Source organism: Protopterus annectens, chromosome 4.part0 (genome assembly GCF_019279795.1).
Source record: "Protopterus annectens isolate FY-2018-M chromosome 4.part0, PAN1.0, whole genome shotgun sequence".
Taxonomy (NCBI): Eukaryota; Metazoa; Chordata; order Ceratodontiformes; family Protopteridae; genus Protopterus; species Protopterus annectens.
Window position 1 is genome coordinate 478431322 of NC_056733.1, and position 17944 is coordinate 478449265.

Below are 17944 nucleotides of genomic sequence, written 5' to 3' on the forward strand. Positions count from 1 at the left end.
ATTTCAAATCATCCCTATTAATGAGACTGTTAAAAATCCATGTATAGGACAAGTGGCTATTTCATGAGTGTAGGACAATCCAGCATTATATCAGTTGTATCTTATTCAAAGTGATCATCAGTTTCTGGAAGCACATTTTTTTACCTTTTTCCCAGTTTTTCTTCAGCTCTTCTTTTAAGATCTGTGAAGTCAGTAACACGTGCATCTTCTCAACCATAATTTACTTCTGAAAAACGACCAAAGAAAAATCATTGAGTAACAGCTCTACTTTATTAAAATTTAATAAGTACAATCCAACTTCTCTAGCGCCTCGGCTACAGCCTTTACAGAGTAAAAAGTATTAACTAATAAAAAACAGTATATATAGAAAACATATTAATTAATACAATTAAACAATTAATCAATTGTTACAGATCAATTTAAAACATTTAAAGCTACAGTAATCAAATAAAACTTTGCCAATTACATTCCTTGTTCAATCCATGTGGATTTGGTTTCTTTAGTAGTTTATTTAATAATTTACTTCTGTTTTAGGTTTCGATTTCAATATCGAATCTTTACTTGTTTGGGAAGGATATCTCTGTTCATTTACCAAGTCCTTACTGCAGAACCCCAGTAGTTCAAGGGTTGCTCACAAACTGAAGTTCTTCAAAGCTAATGAAACAGAAGTATTGATACTTTACTTTATGAATCCATCATAAGTTCCTTCAGGTCACGTGATGCCTTCCAGTTATCTTTGGGTGTTCATCTCTGTTGTGTGCGATTTGTGTGAGGTCTGGGCATTTTTGGGAGAGGACCAAATATCAGATGTTCTTATGTCCCATGTTTAACATGAATGCCTGTTTAAATTAAGCAATCTGTATCACAGTAGCCTATGCCAAGATAGGTGCAGAACTCAGCTGTAGTGAACTTGGGTGCTTGCCTAAAGTAAAAAACTGTCTAGAATCCTGACTCTGATGCCGAGGTCTACCCAGATTACCTCTCTGCTGTTATTTTCATACTGTTTTTTGCAGGAAGATAACACATGAAGCGATACTTGTATTTTGTCCTATCAATCTGAAATCAGACTTCTTGTATGATTTGGCAAGTCCTTAACCCAAATATCAGCTGCTTCAATGTCTGAGGGTAGTGTTTAGAGATTCCAGGAATTGGAACATTCATCCATCACTGCAGTGGTGGTGCTGCGGTAGCATTGTCGCCTCACAGTAAGACGTTGTCATGTTCGATTCTCAGAGCGTCTTCTGTGTGGAGACGTACGTGAATGGCCGTACCTTCTTTGAAGGTTGTGCGTCAGAGCTGGCAACTTGGCATTGTAAAAATCTACTGCCAATCATTAGCAGACGGGAGTTCCGCTGTGGCGACCCCTAACCAGGAAAAGCCGAAAGACAACAAGAACATTTATCCATCAGTATAGTTGTTGGCTATGCATACTTACTGGAAAATTTCTTAGGTTCATAGCTTACTACTAGGCTAACTGCCCTTGTGGGCTGTTTTAAGCCTAGCCAATTATGCCATCTGAGAATCGAACCTTGCACCATGTGTTTGTGTGAAAAGGTAAACACCTTGGCCATTATGCCAACCCCCTACCTTGACCTCGGGGTAAAATTCCTGACATTCTGTGTTTATCAAATTAAGTTTCTCAGCTTAGCACTTATGTTTTATTGTAGCAGTTTTCATGTCAGAGGCTTAGTACATTATTTTCCTGCAGGTTAACACCATGTCATATTAAGATGTACAAGCCCAAAGAAATTAAATTTGAAACAAACTCCATGATGTCTGTATTGCAAGCTAGTGTTTTTCCCCCCTAAAACTTGTATACCACCAAATGCCATGATAATCACTGTACTGAATTCATTATCGCATAAAGGAATGTACTCTTGATTGTGCACACATACATATTCTACACTAGTATGTATTTTAAACTTTTCTAATTTTTAAACTGTTCTAATTGTTATGGTGATGCTTGAATCCATTATATTTGGCACAATTCTTTTACTCCATCAGGTATAAAGGAAAATCCTGTTTCGGGAAGACACTACAGGTTATGAAAAATGCCTTTAAGTATATGATAGTGAGAGAATGTGAATCGTGTAACCCAGATAGTGAGAGAATGTGAATTGTATAATCCAGACTGTCATTATAGTGGGTCCTGGTCATCAAGTACAATCTCTGACAACAGTGGATGCACCTCCAGTTAAGTCCCCAGCAGACATGCACCCAATTTGCCTATGCCAGTCCTGATTATTTATGTCTTGTGCCCACAACACCACTAACCCTAACAATATGTTCACCTAATGGAGACTACCAGTGGTTTCACTGTGAATCACTGACTTCATTTAAAGCTGCTGATTCAAAATATTGAAAAAATGCTTGAAGCACATAAAGGTACACAGTTTTAACTTTTAAGTGTTTTTGCGGGAGAGGGGGGCAAGAATCCCTGCAACTCCAAAACTTTATCCAATTCCACTATCTCACAAATGTGAAGGGAGAACTCTCCCAAAAGAAGAGAATATGTGCCAGTGCAGTTCCTAAGTGTGCACTGGCAATGAGCCCACCCCCGTTAGGGGCCGCCACAGCGGAGCTCCGGTCCACTAATGATTGGCAGTAGATTTTTACGGTGCCATGGTGCCAGCTCGATGCCCAGCCTTCAACAAAGACATGCCCATTCTACGCATGTCTTTTGAACACCACTTGACCACGGGGAAGACGTGCAGACTCCACACACAAGGCGCTCCAGCCGAAAATCTAACAGGAGAACCTCTTGCTGTGAGGCGACAACGCTACCGCTGCACCACCGCGGCTCCTACTGGCAACTATATTTCCTATGTGGGGGGGAGCTGTCATTCTGTCGTGGAATGTTTTTGCAGGCAAATTAAGTTCTTAAACAACTGTAGTGGAAACATTGCCAGATAGTGGAACACAACACACATTCTCAACCATGCATCCCATTGGTGTATGGGCTACACTGATCCCTTTGTTAGTAATTACCATTTCCTGCCCTTCTGTCATCATAATCAGTTTCTGTGGTGACCTAGTAATTCAAGTTTCTGTCAAAAACTGAAGTCGACCAATACCCATCATTGATCAGACTCTACTCCTCCTTGCATCCAAGAGTAGATATCCCCTTCCTACAACCTTTCACATCCAAAAGCATTAAGCTTCCCTTTACAGCCTCCCCTTTCCAGTTAACAGTCTAGTCACTTTGGTAAAGCTGAGCTTGGAGCCTTACAGCAGTTGGCAAGGTGTTGTAGCAATGTCCCAGCACCACATCTAATCTGCAGCTAGTCCCTTTTGCAGAACACCCTGGACTTTCCTCCTGCCCGTTAGCTGGAAATGGTTCATTGTTTCCTGCTGCAGCTTATTCTTCACCTCATCTTTAAACCCATCATGCACAGCCTTTCATTCCATTAGCCAAGGTTTGTGACTAGAGGTCTGGGATGGTCATCTTTCTCCATCCACAAATACATTTTCAGTGGTTTAAAGCCAGACTGAATTGGAGGATAAGTGCTGCAGTGTATTTTATTTGGATTTGGTGTTTAGATTAGCAGTTTTAAAATTGTAACCCAATACTAATGTTTGCAATAATTCTCTATTTTAATAACTTGGTACACTTATAACATTTTAATGATTTGAACTCACTTTGTGTGACACTCATTGTTTCCATCCATTCACAACCCTTTTTCCTATTTTTGCACATGGGGTTGGGGTGTCTCTTCAACAGTGACAATCCTCTAGCACCAAGGCTAAAACCACCAGGTGGCTAGACTTGCCATGGTAGTTCTTCCCCCACACTCGCACGCACACACTCACACCTATGGCCAATTTGGTGTGTCCAATTGACATACTGCACATCTTTAGAATGTGGGAGGAAACTCTCTAATACCCAGAGGAAACCCACATAAATACAGGGACGACATGCAGACTCCACACAGAAGGCATCCCAGCCAAGAATCTTACTGGGGTCCTCTTGCTGTGAGGCGACACTATCCCCTATCTTACTGTACCACCCTAGAAAAAGCCAAACGACTACCCACACGCTCCAGGGACCTAAACCTTGTCACCACAATAAAGAGAACATGCTGGGGTGATGTCCCAGAGACGTACCATAATCTAGAACAAACTACCCATTCATGTCAAGCAAAGCTCCTCACTGGCCCTCTTTAAGAAAAACCATGATGACTGGATGGGAAATAGAAAATTCACCCCAGGGATCACATCTGCAGCACTGCTTGACAGGGGCACAGGAAAATAATTTTCTTGGGTGGCGAAAGCCAGGGAACCTTTTTGGTTAGGCTTATATAGGCCCGAGGGCTGATAGCCTAGTATCTAACCTACTTTAGCATCCCAACTCTACAAACTACCCAAACTACTCCCATCTCTACAAATTTACTCCTCTTGAAGCTAGACTTCACAGAAAAAAAAAAAACTCCTCATACAGCCTGAGACACTACTCACAAGTCCCACCAACTGCCATTACCCCTAGAACCAAACTCCACACCATAGCTCATGCTTTCTTCTCTCAGGTACCTACTATTTGGCAAGCTCTCCCAGTCAACTTTAAGAAAATAAACCCTTATTATATATTTAAAAATGCAACTCAAAAAGCACTTCATCCAAGCCAAATGTTCCTGCTTCAACACAGAACCCATCTCCTTTTCAAGTCTCTTCTCTGTCAAGATTCACTGAAAACTGAGCCACAAACTTATGTATATATTTTGTACATTGCATTCTGCTTGATTGTACACTGCACTGTGCTTGTTCATTGGACTGTATGTACAGTTTTTCTATGTAATTAGTCTGAACTACTTTGTTATTGTTTAGATTTCTGTATTTTTGTTTGAAATGTTTTGTATTGTACCCAGGCTGTGCCTGAAATTGATCAGTGCACTAACCCGGTAAACAAATATACAAGTAGATTAATTAAGATGGCAGTCAGTTTTCAGACTGAGGGCATTCCTTTTTAAATCCGGAAATAAGATCATAGAAGGGCCTCAGGACCAATAGCCTAGTAACTTCCTAAGCCTTGCCAAGAGTTTAGCCCATGTTTAGACAAGTCAACGCCGAAAGCCCCTGTCCAGCAGGGACACAGGTGGAATCCCAGGGGTGTATTTTCTGTTTCCCATCCAGCTATCCAGGTTGTGCTTGAAAAGGGATAATGAGGTACTCTGCTTGACATGGAGAGGGAGTCTATTTCACAGATGAGGAAGTGAGTCTATCCCACAGATGGGGAGAGTCTCTGGGGCACAAATCTGTCCAACATGTCCTATTGATATCCTAGACCAGGTTGGGGTCATGCTTGCAGTTTACTTGAGTGGAGCTTGACTTGCAGATATGCAGCAGTCCCATCAAGGTGGGGTCTGAGATTGCTTTGTATGCCAGAGGTCACCTCTGAGGAGTCTATATGAAACTGAGTAGAGGGACAAGGGACAGCCTATCCGTGTAGGGTATATGTTTGAGGCCCTGGATTATTCTGGTGAGGAACCTCTGGGATCTCTCCAGCTGCTGCATGTGCTTTGCAAGGTACATAAGGGAAGAGTACAGGAATGTTATGACCTTGTCCCTGGATGAGATGCCCTTCCTTATAAGGTGAGCCATGTAGAAAGCTTTCTGTACAGTGGAAACAACATGGTGGTCAAAAGTCAAGTTGCTATCAACCTGGGTGCCCAAATCCCTCACGACTGATTGATTGCGTGCTTAGGCCATTGTTATTAATGTGATTAATATGTGGTGACATCACTCCTCCCCAAAGAGGAGGATGATGCATTCAGCTTGAGGCCATGTTTCTGGCACCAGTCATTTGTTTGGATGAGGCCCTTTTGGAGGATGTCCACATCACTTGGGGGAATTGATGACAACACCCAGCTTGTAGTCATCTGCAAACTTGGTCAACCCATTGGTTTTGGCATGCACCTCAGAGAAGTATATCCCGAATAACAGAGGCCCCAAGACTGATCCCTGAGGTACAAGCTAGATACTGGTCTACTGCTTTGAGGTGTCTTTCCCCTATTTTGATTAGGTAAGTTCTATTAGTGATCCAGTTTTCTATCAGTCTGATAATGTATGGATTGACGCTTAGCTGAGAGAATTTATCTAGTATTATGCCTGAGTTGGGAATGGTGTCAAAGGCTTTGGCCAGGTCAAGGTAGGCGGTGTGCACAGTCTTCCCCTCATCCATGGCTTTGGTGACTGAAAGCAGTTGACCAGATTTAAGAAATGACCTCCCCTTGACAAAACCAATGTCCCTGTTAATGTGGTCCATGATAATCCGTTCCATGGCTTTGCAGATCAGGCTAGTTAGGCTTATGGGCCTATAATTTCCAGGATTAGTGGATGCTCCACCTTTGTGTAAAGTGAATGACAGTGGCTGTCCTCCACTCAGCTGGGACAAAGCCGGTACTCAGGCTTTGGTTGAATAGGATACCTGATGGTGCTGCAAGTTTATGCCTGAGTTCATGTAGGATGCAGCCTGGGATGTAATCTGGTTCCATGGAGGCTGTATTTTTTGCCTTTGAGTGGGCAGTGATGACCTGTTTCCTAGAGATAAGGGGAGGGAGGCAGGTTCTGGGGATGTCCTGATTTACTGATTGGGGACAGAAGGGTGAAGTTTTTGCTGAATCTGTCAGAGTAGGTTGGCTATGTCTACAGCATTTGTGTATGTGGTGTCCTTGACCACCAGTTCTGAACCTATCTGGGTGCTTCCTTTGAGATTACAGACCTGAGAAGAAGGCCTTATGATTGTCTCTAGTAAATGTGGCCAAGTTGGACTTGAAGTTGGCTTTAGAGGAGAGATTGCTTCCAAGTGGGCACCTGCTCCTCCTTTGTCCTGGACAGCAAATTTTTCCTTTTGTTATATAGTTTTATTGCAGATGCCCACCAGTCAGGATCTTCCCTGCAGAGGATGATTTTGTCCTGTCAAGTATTCCTGATTCCATACATCTATACAAGTGCTTGTATAGTACTTTGATGCCAGTTCCAACAGAGGAGAAAGGGGGCTGTGAATCTGTTTATACCATCCCTCAGGAGGTTGTGATCAGCTTTGGAGAAATTTTTTGTTTGACTCTAGCTAGAGGGAGGTCAGGGGAGATGCTGACTTTGAAAGTGACCACTTTATGGTCAGATTTTACCAGGGAGGATACTTTAGGGGAGCTGCAGTGGTTACTCATGTTGCTTAATATGAGGTCCAAGATATCACCTCTTGTGGGGGTATTGACTAGCTGTTCCAAGGCATTTGAATTGATAAAATTGAGGAATCTCTGGGCATTTGCATTCTGGCATGCGTAGTTTTTCCAGTCTATGGTTGGGTAGTTAAAGTCACCCAGGATCAGAGTAAAGGGTTGAATCTTGATAGATTTGAAGAGGTCCAGATTGGTTCAGTGGGAATCTTGAGTCAAATTTGGGGGCCTGTAGCGAGCTATAATTTGAGTAGGGGTCTTGTCAATGGTTAACTGCACCTGGAGTGTCTTCTGTGCGTCATACTGTTTGACCAGCCTGGAGGTGTGTGTGTGCCTTTAATATATATTGAAACTGCACCTCCTTTGTTTTGCTGCCCACAGTTTGAGGTCTGAATGTATGATAGGATGAGTAACCAGGTAAGGCTGGTGTGCTCTCCCCAGGTTTGAGCCACATTTCTGTGACTGCATAAATGTCAGCATCTTCCAGGGTTAAGAATGCTTGCAATGAGTGCAGTTTCATGTTTTGACTCCTAGCATTTAGCAGCATGACCTTTAATTTGCGTTTTGTTGAAATTTTTGTTGTTTTGTCGACCTCAGGACTTCCTAAAACCGGCACTGTGAGGGAGGCTCAGGACTTCCTAAAAAAGGCACTGTGAGGGAGGCAAGGACCTTTGCCAGAAGCCCATTTGAGACAGATGCAGGCCATCTCTAGCAAAGCATCATGGTCTTGTCAGTTATATCTTCCCAGGCTGTCAGGTACTGGATTCCCCTTGGAATGACACCAGAAACTAAGCCAATTGTTAGTCAATCATTTTCTGTATGCATTGAGGCATCATTCTGGGTGAAGGTAGAATGCTGCTTAAGGCTAGGGACATACCTGCCTGGGACACACATTCAACGAGCTCATTCATGTCTCTTCATATAGTCCAGGGAGGTACATCTCTATTTGTTCAACCTAACATGGACTATGACAGAGTCATAACTCTACCTGTTGTTGAGAGACTTGAGTGCATGTGTGATATGATGGATTCTGGCACCTGACATACAACTAACTGTGACTTTCTCCTTATCTAGCCTGGTGAGAGGCACATCTGTGTGTTTCACAATGGAGACTCCTATGACTAATATGTTGGGTTTATGGTTATGCCTTTGTGGTTGTGAGACACAGGTGTGTGGACTGAGTGGTATATGTTGTGCAGGGTCTACTTTGTTTGTTTGGGTATGTTTTTGTTGAGAACCTCAACATATGTGGGGGTGTGTGTTGTGAAGTTGTGGGTGGTGGTTGAGGTGTAATGATTGTGTTGATAACCTTCTCTGTTCCATATATACTGGCTTGTGAGGGAGAGAACATAGACTCTAGGTTCTTAATGTAGTTGCACCTCACAACCTGTGTTCCTAAGTGGTAATAATAGATGGTTGTCCGAAATACATGAGGCAGTTGCTACACTGTCTCAGGATGCCCATATCAACCAGGCTGGCAGGAGAACCATAGGAAACTGTCCATCCATATATGTCAAAATCTTGGGGAGAGCTAAGGAGTAGGCCTAAAGCCCAAGTGCTTAAACCAAAACTAAGAGACTTAGAATAACACAATTTAAACAGGCTAAAAACAAGCAGTAATAAGTGCAGCAGAAAAGATGCAATTGAACACTTTAGAGAACAAGTAGCCAAAAAAAGCAAGATGAAGTAACAGAATAGGAGGAGGAAACACAAATACTGTAAAAGCATAACTTTTTTTGTATAGAGTGGAAAGGGAAAAAGGAGGAACAGAAGATCTAATTCAAGGTTAAGAAACTAAGGGGGTTGGCCTTCCCAAATGTTCTTTCTGTATTTAGAATGAGCTAATGGGACTGGAGTGAGAGGAGTGTCCCAGATCAAATTTACAATAGGGGCAGGCAACTGCAAAGCCACCAAGTTTAAGAACAAGACAACAGAGAGGGAGAGTGGGGAGCTATGCTACTAGATGCATTATTTTAGGCAGAAAACACTACAGAAATGTTTATCACAACAGAAAGACAGCAGCGAGAGACTAAATGAAAGTTTTGAACAGAAAAAGGAGCAAGGAGACTCTAGAGAATGCTTTTAACTGCAAGCAAATCAGTTATATGATGCACTCCTTGGCAGGAAAATCAGAACAGCAAACAGATGCTTAACAAATGGAGAACCATTTCCAATCAATATCTTTTAGACAGTGAAACTAGCTAAAAAAGCTTTACAAAAAGTGAGGCAGTAACCAAAGTGGCCCTGTAAGGCAGACAGTTTGAGAACTGTGCCTTGTGAGGTAAAAATAAAATGTTCATTAACAATTATTCGAGAATTCTAAAGCGTTTTGAAAATCTGAGAATATGTAAGAACCCACTAAATTACTGAGCAATAAATTTCATTTGATAAATGCATGTTTGTAAACCTAGTAATTTGGGAGCAGGACAAGTTATTTGGTACAAATGTGTCGGCTACTGCTTCAAATCTACACACAAATGTGGGACTGATTTTACTATGTATCGGCAGTGCGGTAACATAGTCACCTCACTGATAGTAGCTCTATGGTTTGGTTCTTGGATGGGGATCCTTCTGTGTGGATCCTGCATGTCCATCCTGTGTTTGCATGTTTTTTTCTCCAGGTTCTTCCCACATATCAAATACCTACAGTAGATGTGTGATATGGAAGAAAGTCCTTACAACCTACTTCCATTACCTGCTTTCAGTTAGCTCTGAATAACTTCATGGGCTCACTATAACAGTCTGATGTGACTGGACAGCACCGGATGGATATTATGTCAGATTGCTATATTGTAGAATTCTTCTTACTCAAATACTGTCTTGCATATGCTAAATAGTATGGGTGTGGATGGATGCAGACAAAGGGAGCCCCCTATTTAAAAAAAAAAAAAAAAAAAGTTGTGGTTTATACAAGCAGTTCAGCACCAAGTTGTTTGTGTGTGTGTGTGTGTGTGTGTGTGTGTGTGTGTGTGTGTGTGTGTGTTTCAACCCTGCAGGGTTAGTTGTGACCTTGGAATTGGTATAATTAAGCAAGGGGTAGTGGTGTCAAAGCCCCTCATATGAGGAAGAATGCTTTTGAAAGATATTTTCACAAGCTGAATCTTCTTTTTTGTCCAAAGTTTTGGCTACTTGAAACTTGAGCAAAAATAAAAGAAAACTGTAATACGTTATATACTTAGCATTCTTTTTTTTTTTCTAAGCATCTAAGTGGTTGAATCCTTAACTGCTTGAAATGTGTTTAAGTATAGAAGCTGTCCATATAGTTGTAGTAAAAGTTAAGCCACAGCATGGCAATGTTAGCTTAGGGGGGTAAAGTCCTAATTATGGACCAGGTGACCCAGTTTAGAGTAGCTGCTCGGGAGTTTGAAGTGTAGTAGGGGATGGTTGGATGTGAGCCTATTCATTCCTTACATTGCCCTCCCTGATAGAAGCTGGTGACTTATAAAAGGGTGTGCCCTTAATTTTATCTGTAAGTATGGATCACAATAAGTCTGGGTGAATACAGGAGTACTCTATAGATGGGGTGAACAAAGAAAAGGCAACAGCAGGAGCTGAGAAAAACACTTCCACAATAATTCCAGATTCCAACAAGTTATAGTCTGTTTTGCCGGTGTTTTTCACCACATTTTTTAGTAAATATGTTAGGGAGTGAACTCTCAATCATTGCTACTATATTGTAGCATTAAAGTGAATATTGTACATAGCCAACAAGTCTGTAGCGAGCACTACTTAAGTTCAAACAGACTTTTTGTCATGCATTTTACAAGATTTCATTAGTGATCATCAAATGTATCAAACCACAGATTATTGTAATTGTGCCAGATTACCAAACGTTTTTTTTTTTTTTTTTTTTATAGATCACCTTAAAATTGTGGGACAAAGATGGCGGTCACATTTGTCTTGGGTCTCCTTTTGATTTTAACCACCCAAAGTTACGAGGAATCGACCACAGAAGGCAGTGGATATGACTCAACGACTCCTACTACGTTTGAGCAGGACAGCACTCTCTTTACATTAGCTTTGGCTACAGATATTCCAGTGACCAACACAAATGGCACATATATTTTGAATTTGTCATTTGAAACCATCGTGAACTTCCTTAAGGAACACATGTTTCCAATTATTGTCATTGGATCACTAGTGCTTTTGCTAGTATTCATTATCTGTACTGCAGTGATATGTAGTCAGAAGAACAAAGCATCAGCGTATTACCCTTCCTCCTTTCCCAAAAAGAAGTATGTTGATGAGAAAGACAAAATTGGAGGGAAGAAAACCTTGGATGAAATTCCTGAAAAGAATAGTGATGCACCCAGTGAAGAAGCTATTAGCTCTACCAAACAGCTGGAAGCTGACATTTTAGCTGCCACCAGCAACCTCAAGTCCCCAACTAAGGAACAACAAATGGCAAATGGAAAAGAAACTAAACTTGAGATTATAGATGAGACGGCCACAAAGAATGAAGTTAGTGAAGCTGCTAAAAATGTGCCAGAAGAACCATGTACAGAAGCAGGAGAAAACAAGTTGTGTGCCTCTCAGGACATTATGATGGAAAACCTGCAGCTGGACAAGGAGAAAGACACAACCGAACAACAGAAAACCCAAGATACCAGTCCAGCACCTGAAAACGAAAATGTAAAAGAGGAAGTTGAAGCCAATGCTCCTTCCACAGAAGCTGCAACAAGCCAAAGTGATCAGTCCACTTCAGATACTCAAGAAAATATCAAGGATTCTACTCCATCCTGCTAATGGATAGCAGATGACTGTGCCTTTTGTATTACAAAACATTTACCCAAGCTGTTCATGGCATGGACCTATGCAGCTGATATGAAGTATTTGAGGAATATTGGTGGTGTCACTTTCTGCACTTGCTGTAATGACACAAACAGCATGTAGCACAATTGTATGCTTAAGTGCCAAATAACATAGTCCTGGATGCTGTTTTCTGTAACTCTGCATCAAAATATTTTCTATTTCAGTACACATGCACAAAATATTTTTGTATGTGTTTTATGGTATTTCCAGCATTGTGTAGACCACTTTGCAGGTAAGACGAGATCATTCACTAGTACGTATATTTTGTATAATTCTTTAAGCACGAAAATAAAAAAATACTTTTCAGCTAAAATGAAGCTCCATTTTGCTCTGTTATGTTTTACCTGTAATCTAGTGCATTGTTCTTGTACACCTCTGAAAAACTATTTTTATGGTAAGATTTTATAATCTTCCTATGGAAATGATTTTTATGTATACTGTGTGTTTATACACACACAATCCTATGTCTGGAAGTCTGCGGTGAAAACTGAGAGGTAACTGTTGCATAAGGTTGTATTTTAGAAAATTCATCTATTTGTATTTCATCTTCATTTTAAAGTGGGGGCCTAAATTTATATCGTTACAGTATTAAAAGTTTGATTTTTTTTTTCAATTAAATTTATCTGAACAGCCATGCTGTGTTTAAAATTTTACATTTTAAACGCCAGCACATATTAGGTTAATTTCAGTATTACTGCTTAGAACGCATTTATCATTTCACTGTATGTTTTGTTTTTCATTTTATGTAAATATGCTTTTTTTTCTCTTGAATGTTTTATTGCGTTTTCATTTCTTAACCAATCTGTACCAGAGTCTCTATAAATGCATTCTGAAATCAAAATGAAAACTGCATTCCTTGTGAGTTAATTCAGAATAATTTAATCTGACCATGGTATTTATAAACTATGACCTCTACACTTCAAAGAGTTTGGTGTGTGTGTGCTTGAGAGAGTGTGTAAGTGAATGTGTGTGCGTGCAGCATATTGTATACTAGAGTAGTTTTCCCTATGATGCATCAAGTCTCTACAAGTAGATATCAGTAATGCAAAATGGCATTTTTACAGCTTAAAGCCACAGGAGTACTTATGTCACATCTGATTTAGAATTTCAGATCTTTCTAACCCCGGTCTTAATGCATATATACATTTCAGGCATGGGCAATAGTGCCCTTCTAGCCTGCCAATGGACTTATGTCCATATATCAAAAAAAAAATCTTATGGCAAGTGATCAGGTACAACTGATCCAGACAGTTTTAAAACACACAAACATTTTTATTGCAAACACACAAACATTTTTATTGCAGGGGACAAACCTACTTGTTAACTGTATATGCCAACTTCAAGACTGTACAACAATAGGGAAAGGATTCCTCTATCCCCATTGTACCATGGTCTCGCACACATTTAAAAAGCCAGTATGTGTGAGCAGCTAATTTTTCAGTCACACATGCTGTATAAACACCCTACCAATATACCAAAACAGTCCTCCCCAGAAGGTGTCCAGTCTCTTCTTAAGAATACCTAAACTGGTGCATGCTTTTGGTAGTCTGCTGCAGACATCAGCTGCTTTCTGAGAACTAGTTAGTTTATCTTTTATTCCAATATAATCTCCTATCTTGGTTGTCCAGTGCTTCTCTGTTACTTTATGATAATCCCAAGCATTCCCAGAGATAGTTGTCTCTAAATGCCCTTGTTGTTGTGTCTTTCGGCTTTTCCCGGTTAGGGGTCGCCACAGCGGAACTCCGGTCCGCTAATGATTGGTAGTTGATTTTTACGTGCCAAGTTACCAGCCCTGATGCACAACCTTCAATGAAGGTACGCCCATTCACGCATGTCTCCACGTAGAAGATGCTGTAACTGAGAATCGAACCGGACAGCGTCTTACTGTGAGGCGACAACGCTACCGCAGCACCACCACCGCGGGTGGTCAGCTCTTGAATATGTATATGAGATACTGTACAAATTCTTGTATTCTGATCTTTTTCAAAATAACTTTCACATCCATAGATGTCTTTGATAGGTTTCCATTGTACTCTTACAATTTACTTATGCTAGCTTTCTTACAAGATTTCCATAATGTTATGCCATACTCTAGTTTGGATCTAATATAATTTACAATGATTTCATCATTTCTGATTTCGTAAGTCTTTCTTTTTTTATCATGCCTACAGTTTTATAGCTAACATTAACTAATTGGTTGATAATGGCTTTATTTTATTTTTTTATTAATTGAACCCTTCAGATTTTATATCATTTAAATTAATCTACTGTCCCAAGGACTGTGCTATATGAAATATTCACTCTTCAGTTTGTCCCCAAATCTCGTATGCCAACATGTTTTTATATGCCTATTTGGTCAATTTATTTAAGTTCTTTTGTAGACCTGACCTATTCTTATTAGATTATCAGTTTTCCCATTTTCAAGTCATCTGCATAGAGACTATAGAATACCTCAGATGCAAAAAGATAAATCAAAAGGATACAGATGAAATAAATATGGGCTCAGGAAGAGCCCTGTGAGACCTCTTGATTGTAACCTAGAATTCCTTTGCCCCTGTCAAGCAGTGCTGCAGAAGTGATCCCTGGGGTGAATTTTCTACTTCCATCCAGTCATCAGGGTTTTTCTTAAAGGGCCAATGAGGAGCTTTGCTTGACATGAATGGGCAGTTTGTTCCAGAGCATGGGAAGTCTCTGGGACAGGAATCTATCCCTTCAGCATGTTTTGTTTATTGTGGTGACAAGGTTTAGGTCCTTGGAGCATGTGGTTTGGAGAGATTGGGATTTCTTTGTGTAGCATGTCCAACAGCTCTGGGTTTAACATAGCTTTGTATGTTTGGTAGAGATCGCCTCTGAGTAGGTGATAGAGCTGGAGTTATTTGAGACAGTATGGCATCTGTTTGAGGCCAGTAATTCTCTTAGTGAGGTATTTCTGTGGCCTTTGCAATTGTTGTAGGTGTCTTGTAAGATGCATGCCAAACGGGGCATTGTACTCTATAATGGGTCTGATGAGGGATGAGCAGAGAGGAACAATGACCTCATTTTTTTCTAGAGGAGAACCCTTTTGTGATTAGGTGTGCCACATGGAAGGATTTCCTGACTACTGTGGTGATATGGTTATCAAAGGAGAGACTACTGTCCACCTGTGTCCTGAGGTCTTCTATCACACTTTCAATGTTTAGTGAGCTACCGCCTATGTGGTAGTTCATGGGTACTGAGTTTTTCCAAAAGGGGATGACAGTGCACTTCTTGATATTGAGCTTGAGGCCGTGACTTTGACACCGAGCATTTGTCTCTGTGAGGCCCTTTTGTAGAATGTCTACATCATTAGGTGATTCTATTATGGCTCCCAGTTTGCAGTCATCTGTGAACCTTGTTAACCAAAGACCTTCTCTGCTGGCCTGCACTTCAGAGAAGTAGATGCCGAACAGGAGAAGATGCAGGACCGAACCCTGTGGTACTCCACTCGTCACTGGTCTGAAGTTGGACTTGGGAGTCTGCTACTTTTACAATGTGGGTTCTGTCAGTGAGTCAGTTGGCCACCCATCTTGTGACATAGGGATTTGTGCCCAGTTTAGTGAGTTTATCTATAATTCCAGAGTGGGGGATGATCTTGAAATCCTTGGCGAGTTCAAGATAGGGTGTGTGCACTACCTTGCCCTTGTCTACAGCTCTAGTGACGGCTTCAAAGAAGTCAATCAGGTTTAGTAGACATGATCTACCTTTTACAAACCCAAACTGAGTGGGGTCCAGGGTTTGGAGGTTACCTATGTCTTTGTTTACAAGCTGCAACGTTCCATGGTCTTGCAGACCAGGCTCATTAGGCTAATGGGGTGGTAGTTTCTGAGGTCCGTGGTGGCACCCCCTTTGTGGAGTGGGATAACAGTCACTGTGTGCCATTCAGTAGGCACATAGCCTGACCTGAGGCTATGACTGAACATGGTACTTAGGTGAGGTGCCAGTTTGTTCTGTAGTTCATGCAGTACGCAGCATGGGATGTTGTCTGGTCCCATGGATGCTGTGTTCTTGGCTTTGGACTTGTGATGTTGGCAATATTCAGAAAACAAACCAGGGAACCAGAACAGCAATAAACACAATCCACGAAGACACGAAGCTCCACCAAAAAGTTTAATGAACAACAGGATGCTACTCAGGGCTAGAGTCATACCTGCCTGGGCTACAAGATCTGAGAGCTCCTCCATGTCTCTCTTCATGTAGTCCAGGGAGGTACATCTCAGGTTATTCACACCAACATGGACAATGACAGAGTCGTATTTGTACTTGTTTTGGAGTGACCTGAGTGCATGCGTTATGTGGCAGATCCTGGCTCCTGACAGGCAGCTGACAGTAACTTTCTCCTTGTTTATCCTGGTGAGTGGGACATCAGTGTGCCTGATTATAGTCACCTATGACTAGTGTGTTGGATACATTGTTTTGCCTTATGGGCTGAGGTTGAGTGGCGCACTGATTTTTGTGGGTTGTGTCATTTGGGTAGTGTTGGGGGGTGGTGGTTGTCTGCATTTCATCTTATCAAGGTGACAGAAATATCTTGTAATTTGCTGATTAATATTTTTATTTATGACCCCTTGAAAGGCTGATATAACATTGCACATTCTTTCTTAAGAATGGAGGGTGGCCTAATGGTTAAGGTGTTTGCCTTACAAACACAAGCTGCAGGGTTTGAGTCTCACAAGGGATAATTGGCTAGGCTTAAAATGGCTTGCAAGGGCAGTTAGCTTAGTACTAATCCTATAAATCTATAATATGACTTTTTTACATTGGTTCCTCCCATCCATGAACTGATGGGTAGGGTTTACCTAAACATGACTCCCAACCAACCAACCACGTGATATCACTACCGTACAAAACCTGTCACTAATCCCAAAGTAATGCAGAATAGAAGTTAAACCATTTTTGCAAAGGGTGCTTCAGGCCATTATGCAATCAATGTTGGTGGAGCTGCCCCCCACAAACCTCCTCTGTAAATATGATACTTGACATTTCACTGACTTCTCTTCTGAGTTCATATGACTTTGAAAATAGTATTTCTAATACTCAGGAGTGCGGAGGGACAGCAGTCTCATTGAGGGTGCAGAAGTTACATCCCTGCAAAATACATAATCTGTTACTGTCTACATACTAAACTATACCACAGGAGCCCATTAGGTAGGGATGACATGGCTTATGATAGACTGTACACATTATCTTTAGTCTTGTTACATCAAAATAGACCAAGTGGGTATACATGAAAGAGAAATCCATGTGTTTAACCACTGGAGGACTTCAAGGCTGAAGTGCTATACGTACGTACGTGTGTGTGAGTGTGTGAGATTGCACAGTTCTCTCATGTAATCTCAGAGTTAGTATATATAATTAGCAGGGAGTGTGTGCAAGGGTCTTGCCCCCTCCCCCATTGTTCTTTTTTGGAGTTAAATTTTGCATGTGCTGATGTTTCTCAGCACATGTGTACTAGTATGTTAACTTTGGTATTGTTGTTGACATTTTTGGTTAAAGTAATGTGCGTCTCTGCTGTATCTATAAACATGTATAGAAATACTTGAGAAGCGATATTAGATTCTTACTATCTTCTATCAAGCCACATCACTCTCTGACTGTACCAATAGCTAATTAATACATCTATTTAAGACCTACTTGGCTGTTTTCAAGACTGTCTTGAATATGCACAACATACATGTGGATTGTAGCAAAGTCTTAACAAACCCAGTAAATGGCAGATTATATGACTATATGCCTATTTGCTTAGGGCTGAATACTGAAATTTGGTTTGTTAGCAGTTGGCCATTTGTGTCTCGGGGGATGGAATAATCCACTGCAAATTCTTTAAAATCAGTTTGTAATCAATTAAGACACACACATGCAAACTCCTCTTCTTCTTTCGGCTTTTCCCAGTTAAGGGTTGCCACAGCAGATCACCTGTCCGCTCATGATTGGCAGTGGAGTTT

At 41.0% G+C, this 17944-nt stretch overlaps 1 protein-coding gene across 2 annotated transcripts in view; it reads left to right on the forward strand.

Annotated features, from left to right (window-relative positions):
• TMEM119 (transmembrane protein 119) overlaps positions 1 to 12831 on the forward strand; it is a 54609-nt gene extending 41778 nt beyond the window's left edge. For both annotated transcript variants that reach the window (XM_044068405.1, XM_044068406.1), the window contains exon 2: positions 11030 to 12831. In XM_044068405.1, coding sequence (XP_043924340.1) covers positions 11055 to 11918 — 864 coding nt within the window. In that variant the 5' untranslated portion in view covers positions 11030 to 11054 and the 3' untranslated portion in view covers positions 11919 to 12831. The remainder of the gene's footprint in view (positions 1 to 11029) is intronic.
• The last annotated feature ends 5113 nt before the right edge of the window (positions 12832 to 17944 follow it).